Source organism: Aquarana catesbeiana, linkage group LG07 (assembly GCF_042186555.1).
Source record: "Aquarana catesbeiana isolate 2022-GZ linkage group LG07, ASM4218655v1, whole genome shotgun sequence".
Lineage (NCBI taxonomy): Eukaryota > Metazoa > Chordata > Amphibia > Anura > Ranidae > Aquarana > Aquarana catesbeiana.
The window spans coordinates 343848582-343863201 of record NC_133330.1 but is presented as its reverse complement, the minus strand read 5'-3'; the positions used below and the strand labels follow the sequence as shown (position 1 = coordinate 343863201).

At 47.2% G+C, this 14620-nt stretch overlaps 1 protein-coding gene across 1 annotated transcript in view; it reads left to right on the top strand.

Annotated features, from left to right (window-relative positions):
* RNF220 (ring finger protein 220) overlaps positions 1-12721 on the top strand; it is a 144651-nt gene extending 131930 nt beyond the window's left edge. The window contains 2 exon segments of the mRNA XM_073593979.1: positions 2106-2180; positions 11878-12721. Of these exon segments, the coding sequence (XP_073450080.1) occupies positions 2106-2180; positions 11878-11949 (147 nt within the window). The 3' untranslated portion in view covers positions 11950-12721.
* The last annotated feature ends 1899 nt before the right edge of the window (positions 12722-14620 follow it).

The window sequence follows — 14620 nt, the reverse complement described above, 5'->3', positions numbered from 1 at the left end:
TTGGGTCAGTGGGGGGGGGGGGGCTTCAGATTGAAAGCAGGATGAGCCCTATGTAGATGAGGTCTTTGGGTGGCAGTTCTGTTCCTACACTCCTGATGACATTCAAGAAGAGGGAATATCAGAAGCACTGAGGGCAGGGCCTCCTATAGGGGTTTAAGCAGTACTGCCATATTCGGCCACATCAGGTTTGCTGAGGGAAGGCAAGTGGGTTCAGATTGGAAGCATGATGAGGATGTCGATGATTCAGATTGGGAAGTATGATAAGCCTCCATGTAAAGGATTCAGATTGGAAGCCGGATGAGCCTCCATGTAGATCATTCAGATTGGAAGCAGGATAAGCCCCATGTAGAGGATTCAGATGGGAAGCAGGATGAGCCCCCATGTAGATGATTCAGATTGGAAGCATGATGAGCCCCATGTAGAGGTCCTCTGGGAGTGGCAGTCCTTTTCCCACGCTATTGATGACATAAGAGAAGAGGGAAGATCAGAAGCATTGAGGACAGGGCCTCCTATAGGGGTTTAAGCAGTACTGCCATATTTGGCCACATCGTGTTTGCTGGAGGAAGGCGAGTGGGTTCAGATTGGAAGCACAAGCCTCCATGTAGATGATTCAGATTGGAAGCAGGATGTGCCCCAATGTAGATGATTTAGATTGGAAGTATGATGAGCCCCCATGTAGATTTAGATTGAAAGCAGGGTGAGCCTCCATGTACAGGATTTCGGATTGGAAGCAGGATGAGCCCCCATGTAGAGGATTCAGATTGGAAGTTTGATGAGCCCCCATGTAGAGGATTCAGATTGGAAGTTTGATGAGCCCCCATGTAGTTGATTCAGATTGGAAGCATGATGAGCCTCCATGTAGAGGATTCAGATTGGAAGCAGGATGAGCCTCCATGTAGCGGATTCAAATTGGAAGCAGGATGAGCCTCCATGTAGAGGATTCAAATTGGAAGCAGGATGAGCCTACATGTATAGGTTGTCTGGGAGTAGCAGTCCTGTTCCCACCCTACTGATGAAAGTAGGATGAGCCCCCATGTAGAGGATTCAGATTGGAAGTGTGATGAGCCTCCATGTAGAGGATTCAGACTGGAAGCGGGATAAGCCTCCATGTAGAGGTAGCCTGGGAGTGGCAGTCCTGTTCCCACCCTACTGATGACATACGAGAAGAGGCAGGAGCACTGAGGGGCAGGGCCTCCTATAGGGGTTGAAGCAGTACTTCCATATTGGGCCACATTGGTTCGGCGGGGAGGTTGGGTTCAGATTGGAAGTATGATGAGCCCCCATGTAGATTTAGATTGAAAGCAGGATCAGCCTCCATGTAGATGATTCAGATTGGAAGTATGATGAGACCCCATGTAGATTTAGATTGAAAGCAGGATCAGCCTCCATGTAGATCATTCATATTGGAAGCAGGATGAGCCCCCATGTAGAGGTTGTCTGGGAGTAGCAGTCCTGTTCCCACCCTACTGGTGGGGGCTCTACAGGATGAGCCCTCCTGTAGATGAGGTCAAGTAGACTTTATTGGGCCCCATCATTTCTTTTAGCGGCCCTTGTCCTCGAGTGTTGCCTGTGTTGTCGCTGCAGGTGATTTTCACCATTATTGCCTTACCACTTCTTGGTGTGCACCGTGACTCTGTGTGGAGAGGGCTGTCATGATAGAGGAGCAGGGCTTCCTCATCCCAGAGCTGTCCCCCTGATGACTGGTGGGGGATGATGAAGCAGCAGGAGAGGTGGAGGAAGCAGAAATCCACAGAATGAATGGATCAGAAGCATGGAGATTCTTGCACAGCTTCCCCTCCAGCAAAGAGATACACATTCTAGAACAGGATATCCTGATAACACTGTAGTGTCATCTAAAGGGGGGTGCTTGGGATGTGAGTCTGAAGCGGTATCCATTGACAATGGATCTGACTGCTGATTTAGCCCAAATTCTTCAACTTTTCCCTGTGGCCCTATGAGAGGCGTGGGGACCCCATAGGATGTAATTGTTGTAGCTGTTTTGGAATGACTCTGTTATTCTGCCCTTTTTTACACATAAATCACAGCTGAGTAATGTTTTAATGGTGGAATGTCTGTAGAACTAATTCCTGTGTTCTCCTCTCCAGGATTCGTACACAATGCCCCTGACGTCCATTCAGTGCTGGCACGTGCACTGCGAGGAATGCTGGCTGCGCACTTTGGTAAGGCCCGGGGCCATTTCACAGCCATTCTGGGTGGAGGTAGATGGAGGGGGGGACGCTCTAATTACGGAACAGAAAATCTGTTTACAGTTTTATAAGCGCAGCCGTTCTCCTGCGGGCGGATTACTTCAGCTTCTCTTACATTGTTGGGTTCTCAGCACTGCGGCCTCACATCATTAGCTCGACTCTTTCATGTCGTCCCAGGATCAGGGCCCGGCCTAGACGCCTCTAATTGGTGCAGTTAGTCCCGTCTCTGGAGAGTTTTCAACTTCAGCAGGGTCTGTAGGATGGGTGGGCAAACCTGTGAATCCCTCAGGTTGTGAGGAACTACAAATCCCAGCATTCACTGCCACTGAGAAGGAGGTTTCTGTGACAGCTTCTGACTGCAAATGCTGCACACTGGTTCTAGGCCCCCAAGTAGGGAATCGCCATGGCAGCCAGGCTAGTAGGAACTTCAAAAAAAAAAAGCGCTCATATGTAGCACCCAATGTAGATTTCTTTTGAGGGTCATCTGCAGGCAAAAATTATCCCACCTCTGAATGCATGCAACACTTTTTTGGGGTTGTTTTTTGTCCTTTTTTTTAATTTTTTTTCAACTTCTGAAAAAGATATACTCGCCTAAGTCCAACAGGCTGGGCCCATCATGGAATGGCCTACCAATCCTTAACCGTCCCCTTACACTCTCATCACTCCTCTGGACCCTGAGAGGGCCCCCCTCTGGTTAGGCAGTGACATGGATACCTGAAAAAGGACCCCACCTCTTGTAAACAAGAGAAGAGCAGGTGTTCTATCAGAAAATGCAACCTTAGTGACGTTCCGGCACGGCCATCTTGGTACACCCCGCACTCGTCCGCAGTAAGCCTACAGTCTGAAGTCGCCAAGCAGACATCTTTTTGCACCCACCGGAGTCTTGCATCTCACATATATTTTTGCCAGTAATCTGAGCTTATATAGTGAAATACAGTATTTAGAAATCCATCAAACTGTTTTGATGATAAATTTTAAAAGCAGCGGTGTTCTGTCAGATTAGCAAACCTGTGAGATCAGCAGGCTTGCCGCTGCTTTTAAAATTCAACTTCAAAACAGTGTCACGGACTTCCAAATCCTGTATTTAACTATATAAGCTGAGTTTACTGGTAAAAATAAGTGTGAAATGCAAAGCTTCAGTGGGTAAAAAGATGTCCGCTTGCTGACTGTAGGCTTACTGCGGACGTGTGCGGGTGTACCAAGATGGCCGTGTCGGAACATCACTTCCATTACATATTCTGATGGGTAGCGGCTTTTTGACAGGACACAGGCACTGGATTGTTTAGGAAGTTTAGATGACAGGTTGGGCTCACAGGAAGTAGGAATGAGTGTCATACTGCCGGCGCTGGATGGAGGTGTCTGGTGACAACAGCACTGGCGACTGAAAGGGGAAGCAGAATTTGGGGGGGGGTGTCTGCAAACCGGCCATAGATAGTTTGACACTTGGATGGCTCAGCAGGGACTGGCCAATATCCAAACCATCTATGGGCAGGCTGAATGCATCCAAGTCATTTCATCAGTCGACTTGGGTACAACCAGCATGTCGGATTTTCAGCATGTGAGTATTGCCAGCGGCTAGCGATAATCGCTGTGTTCAACTGGCAGGGACAACTCCGCACTGGGAGAACAATAAGCGCTCCATGGGAGGTGCTGGGATTTGTAGTTTCTCATGCAGCCATCCTCCAGTGGGGTATGCTGGGATTTGTAGTTCCTTGTGCAGTCCTCCAGTGTGTCCGCCTTTGTCCTGGCTAGTGGGGTATGCTGGGATTTGTAGTTCCTCATACAGTCCTCATCCAGTGTGTCCGCCTTTGTCCTGGCTAATGGGGTATGCTGGGATTTGTAGTTCCTCATACAGCCCTCATCCAGTGTGTCTGCCTTTGTCCTGGCTAATGGGGTATGCTGGGATTTGTAGTTCCTCATACAGTCCTCCAGTGTGTTCGCCTCTGTCCCGGTTACTGTGGTGTGCTGGGATTTGTAGTGCCTCATACAGTCCTCCAGTGTATTCGCCTCTGTCCTGGTTACTGTGGTGTGCTGGGATTTGTAGTGCCTCATACAGTCCTCCAGTGTGTCCGCCTTTGTCCTGGCTAGTGGGGTATGCTGGTATTTGTGGTTCCTCATGCAGCCCTCCAGTCAGCAATACTCAATACTCTCTCCTCATCGGCAGTTCTGGCAGACGATTCGGCGTTTGCACCATCGTTACATCTGGCTGTATTGTGGCGCGGAGAGCGCGCGTTCCCAGCCGGCGGATTAGAAACATATACACACATTAAGGATCTTGGCACTTGTGCTGGGAAACAATTAATAAGCATCCTCTCATGTGTTCCAGGAGCCCCCCACCCCCGCCCCTCAGCCCTCAATTTATTAAACCAGTCCTCGCTGCCTGAAATAGCCGGCTACTAATGTAACCATTAAAATGTAGCCCGAAGATGCCAATAAAAGCCTTGGAACGCCTCGCTGCTTTTGTGTCTTGATCAAAGTCGATGTGTGTAATCTCGTTAAGTCTGCCCTTTACCTCTGCCAACAACCCCCCCCCCCCCCCCACCCTCTCCCCGGCCCCCCCATCTTTCTGGACCTTTAAATATTACCCACCTTTCTGTATACCTCCCCTTCCTGACCCATGTGCCTCTGTCAGGTCCTCATCGATTAAATTAACAATAAAGCTTACCTGTCCAATGGCGAAGCTGGGGGGGTACATCGATTATACCAACAAATTCTGTAATATAGAACAGTCTCATCTGTGAGCGCTCAGATCTGCTACAACATACTTCTTTTATTTTTATTTTTTTTTTTTTACTTTGTAATAAGCAATTTGGGGTTTAATAGGCTTGAAGGGGAGGCGTGGAGCAGCTTGCAGGAGGAAACCATTTTATATGCAAGAGGATGAAAGACGCCAATATCTCGCCCATCTTATAAAACTAGTTTAGCAGGGCAGGTGCGCTATTATGGGGTAACGATAGAGCTCGGCGACGGAGCTGGCGTCATCCAAACGGGGGGGAGCAGGTGGTGGGAGAGGCTGAATTAAAAGGCCGGGGGTTCTGCTGGAACAGGTGGGAATTCGAGGGATCTTCAAAGGTGGGCTTTTTTTTTCTTTATTTGGAAGTGGTTCTAGGAGGGCAGATTGCGAACTGTTAAAGTTTATGTGAAGGCGTGAAATAGAAAGCAGAAAAACATTGCAACGTTCCAACATTAACCAATTGCCGGCCGCCCACAGTGCATTTACTGCGGGCAGCACGGGCAGGCTGGATCACGTATATGTATGCCATCCAGCCCGGGGTGGACACAGCAGATTGCAGCGCCCGGTACCCGGCCCAGGGATCATGTGATCACAATATGGTCACTATGTGACCTCATGATCACTATGCCAACAAAGTTGTTATGATTGAATGTTATTCATCTGTATTTCCTGTAGAGTGATGCTGAGATTGTCCCACAGCTATTACATGGTACCTGGGCCAAAAATGTAAAGGGCCCTTTCACTCTGGGGCGGTTTGCAGGCGCTATTGCGCATATAATAGCGCCTGCAAACCGACCCGAAAGTGCCGCTGCTTTGTCTCCAGTGTGAAAGCCCCGAGGGCTTTCACACTGGAGCGGTGCACTGGCAGGACGGGAAAAAAAGTCCTGCTAGCAGCATCTTCGGAGCGGTGAAGGAGCGGAGTATATACCGCTCCTGCCCATTGAAATCAATGGGACAGCGCGGCTATACCGCCGGCAAAGCGCCTCTGCAGAGGCGCTTTGCGGTGGTTTTTAACCCTTTCTCTTCCGCTAGCGGGGGGTAAAACCACCCCGCTAGCAGCCGAATGCCGACGGTAAAGCGCCGCTGACAATAGCGGCGCTTTACCGCCGACGCCGCCCCAGTGTGAAAGGGGCCTTAATGTTTAAAAAAAATGAATAAAAAATGATTTACTTTTTTGTTTTTTTTTATTGTAAACTTACTGTTACCAGTCAGTGTCCCTGATCATCATTACACCAGTACTCTATATTGTGACTCTATACTGCACTGGTAGTATGTAAAAAAAAAAAAAAAAAAAAAAATTATTTCATTTCTTCATCTTCAAAAAAAAATTGTGACAAAAAACTTCAAAACCTCATACCTTGGACCGTCTACTTTCTAAAAAGGGGGTCATTTGGGGGGGTATTTGTACTGATCCTAGTGTTCTTGGGGCCTCAAGAAATAAAATCGTCCGTCGGCACATTCACAGCGCTTCACTTTTTCCACGTTTTGTTATGTTACAGCCTCATTCCAAAATGGATTACATTCATTATTTTCCTCAAAATTCTACAAACAATCCCCCATAATGACAATGGGAAAGAAGTTTGTTTGAAATCTTTGCAAATTTATTAAAAATAAAAAAGGAAAAAATCCCATGTACATAAGTATCACAGGCTCCTCCCATGTACATAAGTATCACGGGCTCCTCCCATGTACATAAGTATCACGGGCTCCTCCCATGCACATAAGTATCACGGGCTCCTCCCATGCACATAAGTATCACGGGCTCCTCCCATGCACATAAGTATCACGGGCTCCTCCCATGCACATAAGTATCACGGGCTCCTCCCATGCACATAAGTATCACGGGCTCCTCCCATGCACATAAGTATCACGGGCTCCTCCCATGCACATAAGTATCACGGGCTCCTCCCATGCACATAAGTATCACGGGCTCCTCCCATGCACATAAGTATCACGGGCTCCTCCCATGCACATAAGTATCACGGGCTCCTCCCATGCACATAAGTATCACGGGCTCCTCCCATGCACATAAGTATCACGGGCTCCTCCCATGCACATAAGTATCACGGGCTCCTCCCATGCACATAAGTATCACGGGCTCCTCCCATGCACATAAGTATCACGGGCTCCTCCCATGCACATAAGTATCACGGGCTCCTCCCAAGCACATAAGTATCACGGGCTCCTCCCATGCACATAAGTATCACGGGCTCCTCCCATGCACATAAGTATCACGGGCTCCTCCCATGCACATAAGTATCACGGGCTCCTCCCATGCACATAAGTATCACGGGCTCCTCCCATGCACATAAGTATCACGGGCTCCTCCCATGACACTCAGAATTGAGCTCAGGTGCCTCCTGTTTCCACTGATCATCCTTGAGATGTTTCTACAACTTGATTGGAGTCCACCTGTGGTAAATTCAGTTGATTGGACATGATTTGGAAAGGCACACACCTGTCTATAGACGGTCCCACAGGTAACAGTGCATGTCAGAGCACAAACCAAGCCATGAAGTCCAAGGAATTGTCTGTAGACCTCGGAGACAGGATTGTATGGAGGCACAGATCGGGGGAAGGGTACAGAAACATTTCTGCAGCATCGAACGTCCCAATGAGCACAGTGGCCTCCATCATCTGTAGATGGAAGAAGTTTGGAACCACCAGGACTCTTCCTAGAGCGGGCCGCCCGGCCAAACTGAGCGATCGGGGGCGAAGGGCCTTAGTCAGGGAGGTGACCAAGAACCCTATGGTCACTCTGACAGAGCTCCAGCGTTTCTCTGTGGAGAGAGGAGAATCTTCCAGAAGAACAACCATCTCTGCAGCACTCCACCAATCAGGCCTGTATGGTAGAGTGGCCAGACGGAAGCCACTCCTCAGTAAAAGGCACATGACAGCCCATCTGGAGTTTGCAAAAAGGCACCCGAATGACTCTCAGGTAATGAGAAACAAAATTCTCTGGTCTGATGGAACAAAGATTGAACTCTTTGGCCTGAATGGCAATCGTTATGTCTGGAGGAAACCAGGCACCGCTCATCACCTGGCCAATACCATCCGTACAGTGAAGCATGGTGGTGGCAGCATCATGCTGGGGGATGTTTATCAGCGGCAGGAACTGGGAGACTAGTCAGGATGGAGGGAAAGATGAATGCAGCATTGTACAGAGACCTTTTTTATGAAAACCTGCTCCAGAGTGCTCTGGACCTCAGACTGGGGTGAAGGTTCATCTTCCAACAGGACAATAACTCTAAGCACACAGCCAAGATAACAAAGGAGTGGCTCCAGGACAACTCTGTGAATGTCCCCGAGTGGTCCAGCCAGAGCCCAGACTTGAACCCGATTGAACATCTCTGGAAAGATCTGAAAATGGCTGTGCACCGACACTCCCCATCCAACCTGATGAAGCTTGAGAGGTCCTACAAAGAAGAATGATAGAAAATGCGCAAAAATAGGAGTGCCAAGCTTGTAGCATCATACTCAACAAGACTTGAGGATGTAATTGGTGCCAAAGGAGCTTCACCAAAGTATTGAGCAAAGGCTGTGATACTTATGTACATGGGAGGAGCCTGTGATACTTATGTACGTGGGAGGAGCCTGTGATACTTATGTACATGGGAGGAGCCTGTGATACTTATGTACATGGGAGGAGCCTGTGATACTTATGTACATGGGAGGAGCCTGTGATACTTATGTACATGGGAGGAGCCTGTGATACTTATGTACATGGGAGGAGCCTGTGATAATTATGTACATGGGAGGAGCCTGTGATACTTCTGTACATGGGAGGAGCCTGTGATACTTATGTGCATGGGAGGGGCCTGTGATATTTGTGTACATGGGAGGAGTCTGTGATACTTATGTACATGGGAGGGGCCTGTGATATTTGTGTACATGGGAGGAGTCTGTGATACTTATGTACATGGGAGGAGCCTGTGATGCTTGTGGACATGGGAGGAGCCTGTGATGCTTGTGGACATGGGAGGAGCCTGTGATGCTTGTGGACATGGGAGGAGCCTGTGATGCTTGTGGACATGGGAGGAGCCTGTGATGCTTGTGGACATGGGAGGAGCCTGTGATGCTTGTGGACATGGGAGGAGCCTGTGATGCTTGTGGACATGGGAGGAGCCTGTGATGCTTGTGGACATGGGAGGAGCCTGTGATACTTGTGGACATGGGAGGAGCCTGTGATACTTGTGGACATGGGAGGAGCCTGTGATACTTGTGGACATGGGATTTTTTTTATATATATAAATTTGCAAAGATTTCAAACAAACGTGTCACGTTGTCATACGGGATTGTTTGTAGAATTTTGAGGAAAATAATTATTTTAATCCATTTTGGTATAAGGCTGTAACGTAACAAAAAAAAAGTGGAAAAAGTGAAGCGCTGTGACTACTTTCCTGATGCTCTGTATATCCCGTAGTTTTTGGACACTATAACTTCCCTACAGACTAAATACACTGATTTGAGGTGTTGTCACTGAAGAAATGTAGCACAATACAGTTTGGCCTAAATTTATGAAGAAAGATTATTTGTAAAAATTTATGACAGACAAAAATGTGTTTTGTTTTTTTTTCAACACTTTGTCTTTTTTTTGTTTATTTAGCAAAAAATAATCCCAGTGGTGATTAAATCCAACCAAAAGAAAGTTCTATTCATGTGAACAAAATGATAAAAATTTCCTATGGGTACAGTATCGCATGACTGTGCAGTTGTCATTCAAAGTGAGACCACGCTCAGAGCTAGAAATTGGCCTGGGCAGGAAGGGGGTAAATATGCCCGGTGTTGAAGGCATTAAACCTACGGTCACCAGTCCGTGTCCCTGATAACTGCCGCATGCCAGTCACGCAGGGGGTGTGGTTTATATTCACTAGACCCAGCTGCTGCTATGGCCGTCAATCAAACTGGGCAGGGGGGGGGGGGGGGTGTCAGGCAAGCTGGCTACAGGCACACCGTGAGTGGGCACAGTGTCCTGTAAGAGCATTAGGAGCTAAGCTGATGCAAAGTGCCCATGCCAACAGGGATCTGCTTACATGCCTAGTGTGGTCAGAAAGCTAAAGAAGGAGAAGATGAAGGGCGGGATCACTGGGTATTTGCTGCCAGTTATGACAGAGAGATATGTATGAGAGTTTTTTTTTTTTAGGGACAGAGGGATAACGGAATTTCACTATTGTGCTTTTTTTCTCCCCCCACCCCCTCTTGCCTATTATGCAGGGTTGTTCTCGCTCCACAAATTCACCTGCCCAGCGAATTCAGCATTGTCCTGCTGTGATCCGCTTCCACAGCCCAAGTCCGACACCGCCATCTTCTTCTCTGACATCATCGAGAGCCGGCGGTCTCTTCCACATTCAGCAGCCGGTCCTGATGACACGCCTTCAGGTCCGCCCATTGCGTCCCTGCTCCAGTGACACTTACATATAGGAGCCTGTGGGGGGGAGGGCAGGTCATCCTCACCTAAGAAGGAATAGCGATTTGGGGGGGGTGTTGGCCAGACAAAAAAAAATTCATATTGTGGCTGGAGGTGTAGGGAGCGAAAGTAGATCTGGGGAGTGAAGGGGCATTTTAACCTCTGGAAGCTTTTAACCCCTTTATGACCAGGCTTTTTTTTTTTTTTTTGCTATTTAGCACTTCGCTACTTTTAACTGACAATTGTGCGGTCATGCAACGCTGTACCCAAATAAGATCTATATAATTATCACTACTAAGTTTTTTTTCGGTGTGTATTATTTAGTCTGTAGGAAAGTTATAGAGTCCCCAAACTATGAGATATATATTTAAAAAGCAATCAATCCTGATGTATTGATGGCCAATCTCGTTTCTTGGGGCCTCCAAAATGTCAGGACTGTACCAATACCCCCCAAATCACCCCTTTTTGGAAAGTACAACAGTCCAAGGTATTTAGTAGGAGGCCATGGTGAGGGGTTTTTTTTTATTTTTATTTTTTTTTTACTTTTAGTTTTTGTCACTTGTGTAAAACAAAGAGACTTAAATAAATTTGGGTTTTTTTTTTTTTTTAACTTTTTAAAAAAATTTTACATACTGTCACCAGTGCAGTACGACATCATCATATGACTGGTGTGGTGGTGATTAGGGATGCTGACTGGTAACAGTATGTTTTAGGGGAAAAAAACATTTTTCAATGGATTTTTTTTTTTAATTCCATTTTTTTTTTTTTTTTTACTTTTTTCTTTTTATTTTACTTTTTTTTACATCCTGTCATCAGTATAGTTAGTAACACTGTTCTACTCTTGGGGGGCTGATGAGTGGGGTTTTTTTTTTTTTTTTTCTTATTGCTGTTACAGTGATCACTGTAACAGCAATGTTTTGAACTGTTATGCTTGGGTTTCATTCATAGGAGTTGTGATGCTCTGATTAGCCCACAGCTATCACATGGTACCTGAGCCATTCATAACAGTTGTGTTCACATTGTGATTGGGTGGCTGGGCATCACGTGATCACAATGTGACCACCGCGATCACGCAAAGGGGCCCGGTACCAGGAGCTGCAATCCGTTATGTCTGGTGGACACAGCGGTCACCCATGTGCCGGGTGGCGTTCAGGTACGTCTCCTGGTCTGTAGCTGCCAGCCGCTCGCAGTACTCAAGTGGTTAATGGCTAAAAGTGTGACCCATGCACCGGGATGTATTTGACTTGTAGGAGGCGATTTGTAACAAGAATTCTACACTGTAGGCATTGAATGCGGGACCCCAGTGCTGCGGGACCCCAGTGCTGCGGGACCCCAGTGCTGCGGGACCCCAGTGCTGCGGGACCCCAGTGCTGCGGGACCCCAGTGCTGCGAGACCCCAGTGCTGCGAGACCCCAGTGCTGCGAGACCCCAGTGCTGCGAGACCCCAGTGCTGCGGGACCCCAGTGCTGACCATTGTACAATAGAAGTGCCTTTTGTCTAACAGACGTCTTTTCTTGTCCATGTTTCAGGGAGCGAAGAAGCTGTGTCCGCAGTGTAACACCATCACATCACCTGGGGACTTGAGACGCGTCTACTTGTGAAAGCCGTGTGAAGAGGGACTGACACCGCTCCGGCCTCCCCCCACACACCGCTAGTCCCCACCTTACCCCCCCACCCCACCTTGTTTGTCCTCACACCTTCTCCTTTCCGGAGGCTGAGGCCCAAAATGTGACAGAGGGACATTCGGAAGCTCAAAGACACTTTAATAGACTTTATTATGGAGTAAATAAATTATAAGAGGAAGAAAACGGACATTTCCCGACAGACTGAACTCTTGTGGCTTCCACGTCCTCACTTCCTTCCATTAGCACTAACGGGGGAGAAACCGCTGACCCGAACCCCCCCGCCCACCGCGCCGCTCTCCACCTTTTCCTCTTCTCCCTGTTCCTGCTGCTGATTTTAACCCCCTTTAACAGCGAATTTATAGGCGGAGCCGAGGACTCGCTATCCAGACAGTTTTTTGTTTACACCTCCTCCTTCCCCCACGAGCTCGCCTTCCCTACCCCCCCCCCCCCCCCCCCCCCACGGATTCCACCCCACCTTTCTGTCCTGCGTGTGACCGCAGACTCGCCGAAAGCAGCGATGGGACCTTGTACAGACCCCTCCCCCTTGATTGTCCGCATTCTTTTTATGAACTTCATGTTTTTGGTTTTTTTTGTTTTTTTTTTTCCCCATTTTGTGCCGTTTTGTGATATATTTTTTTAACTGTAAATTAAGCAGGGAAAAGAAGAAAAAGGAGAAATGCGAAGCACATGTAATATAAGTTATATGTTTACAATGTTGTGTATAAATGAATAGCCTCAAAAATGTTAATGAATAGCTTCATTTTATGGGTGGGGCAGTGTTTTTTATTTTTTCTATTTTGTTTTTTATTTTATTCTGTTTTTTGTTTTTTGGGGTTTTTTTGGGTTTTTTTTTTTTTGTTTGTTTTTTTTATTTTGTTTTTCCAGGGAAGGTTCTAAAAAGTTGAATGTAATTTATTTTTGGGATTTTTGTTACTTTTTTGGGGGATGGGTTGGGGGGGGGGGGAGACATACCTTTTTAATGGTGGAATTCTTCCACTACTAACTGCTGTTTTCTGCAAAGGTCCATACAGGAAGTACCAAAGGGGGTGCATGTGGCCCTCAGACAGGGTATAGACGGGTATAGAAGAATAAATGTCCTCTACGAGCGGCACATGTGTGATATCTCTGCCCAGGATTAACCCCTCGTATGCCGGACAGAGCTCGCCCTCCCGGTGAACAGCTGTGCCGCACTCACAGCCCAGATCATGGCTGCAGGCTCTGGAAGTGCTCCGAGTTGGCCGCCCGTTTCCAACAATTACTGTAATATTTTCCTGCTGCTGCCAGCTCCAGTTTCCAAAAAAAAAAAAAATAAAATTTTTATTGTTTGTGGCGCTTTTGGTGTGTGGAAGAGATCCAGGGTCGGAGATCACACACAAAGCGTTTTTTTTACTTTCCTGAACTTGTAAAGTTTCTTGTTATGGAGGCCATTATCATAATATCTCCAGGAGAGTTCCGCTGCCATTGGACTTTAAAAAAAAAAAAAGAATTCTGCTACGGAATGTTCATAGAACCCCCGAAACTAGGAAAATCATGGCTCCGTCTGTGAGAGAATACCGACTGATGATGTCATCGTTCCTCCTTGCAGCCTCTTCCTCTGCACCACCCCCGAGCTGAGGAGGTCTGAATCCGAAAAAAAAAAAAAAAAGTATCCCGGTCCGTCCCACCCCCCCCCCGTCTGAACTCAAGGTTGGGTAACGGACTGTTTGTTGTCTTGCGATCTATAGCCAAAGCCTGACCAATCCCAGCGCTGGCTCTCATTTCATCCCATGGATTTGTTTTTTTCCCCCCTCTCTGGGTTCCATTTACCTCAGCTGTCCACATTTATGTAGTAAGGGTGTAGCTCTCGACTAAATAATCTCCATAATGATAATATATTCATAAGCATTCAAAGTGATCTTCCTGAGCGGTTGTGATGATGGATGGAAGCCGTCACCAACACCCAATCACACTGACTCTTACCCTAAGATAAAGATATTAAAGCCGTAGGTAACATCTCATGGTGGTCTCGCCTCCCTCCTGAGCGAGATTAGACTTGCACCAATAGACAGGTAACGGATGCCGACTCACATAAGTTGCCGACAGCCCACACGTATGCCAATAGGAACTTCCACCACGAGACAAAAAAAAAAAATGAACAAAAGAATCCTCATTGCACAGGCATCCCAGATAAAGATTTATTAAAACCGAAGAGTTAAACGCACATTCTCATAGTAGAACACACGCATCTGGAAAAACGACCGGCGTTTCCAACCAACAAGATGGCCACTGCGTCTCAGCACGTAATCGTGTCACACGTTCCAGCTCCTCCCTACGTGTTTCGTCATCTGATGATGTCCTCAGGGGTGTGGCCTAAATGTACGATACGGCAGATTTATGTGGGGTCAGTTTATGCAAAAACGGATATTAGCTGCATTCCGGAAATACAGCCGCTAGCCATTTACATATTACTGCTTATTGTTGCCAACAATATTGCGCTAGCTGCTATTTTGTTAGGACCTTTTATATTGGCCCAAGCGCAATAAATTTTGTTTTTTTAAATAGCTGTCCACATTTAACAGGAAAATTTAGTTAAGTACATAACACAGTGCATGAAACACAGTCTGATAATCCCTGGAAATATTTATGTGCGTTTTTCAGCTGTATGTGA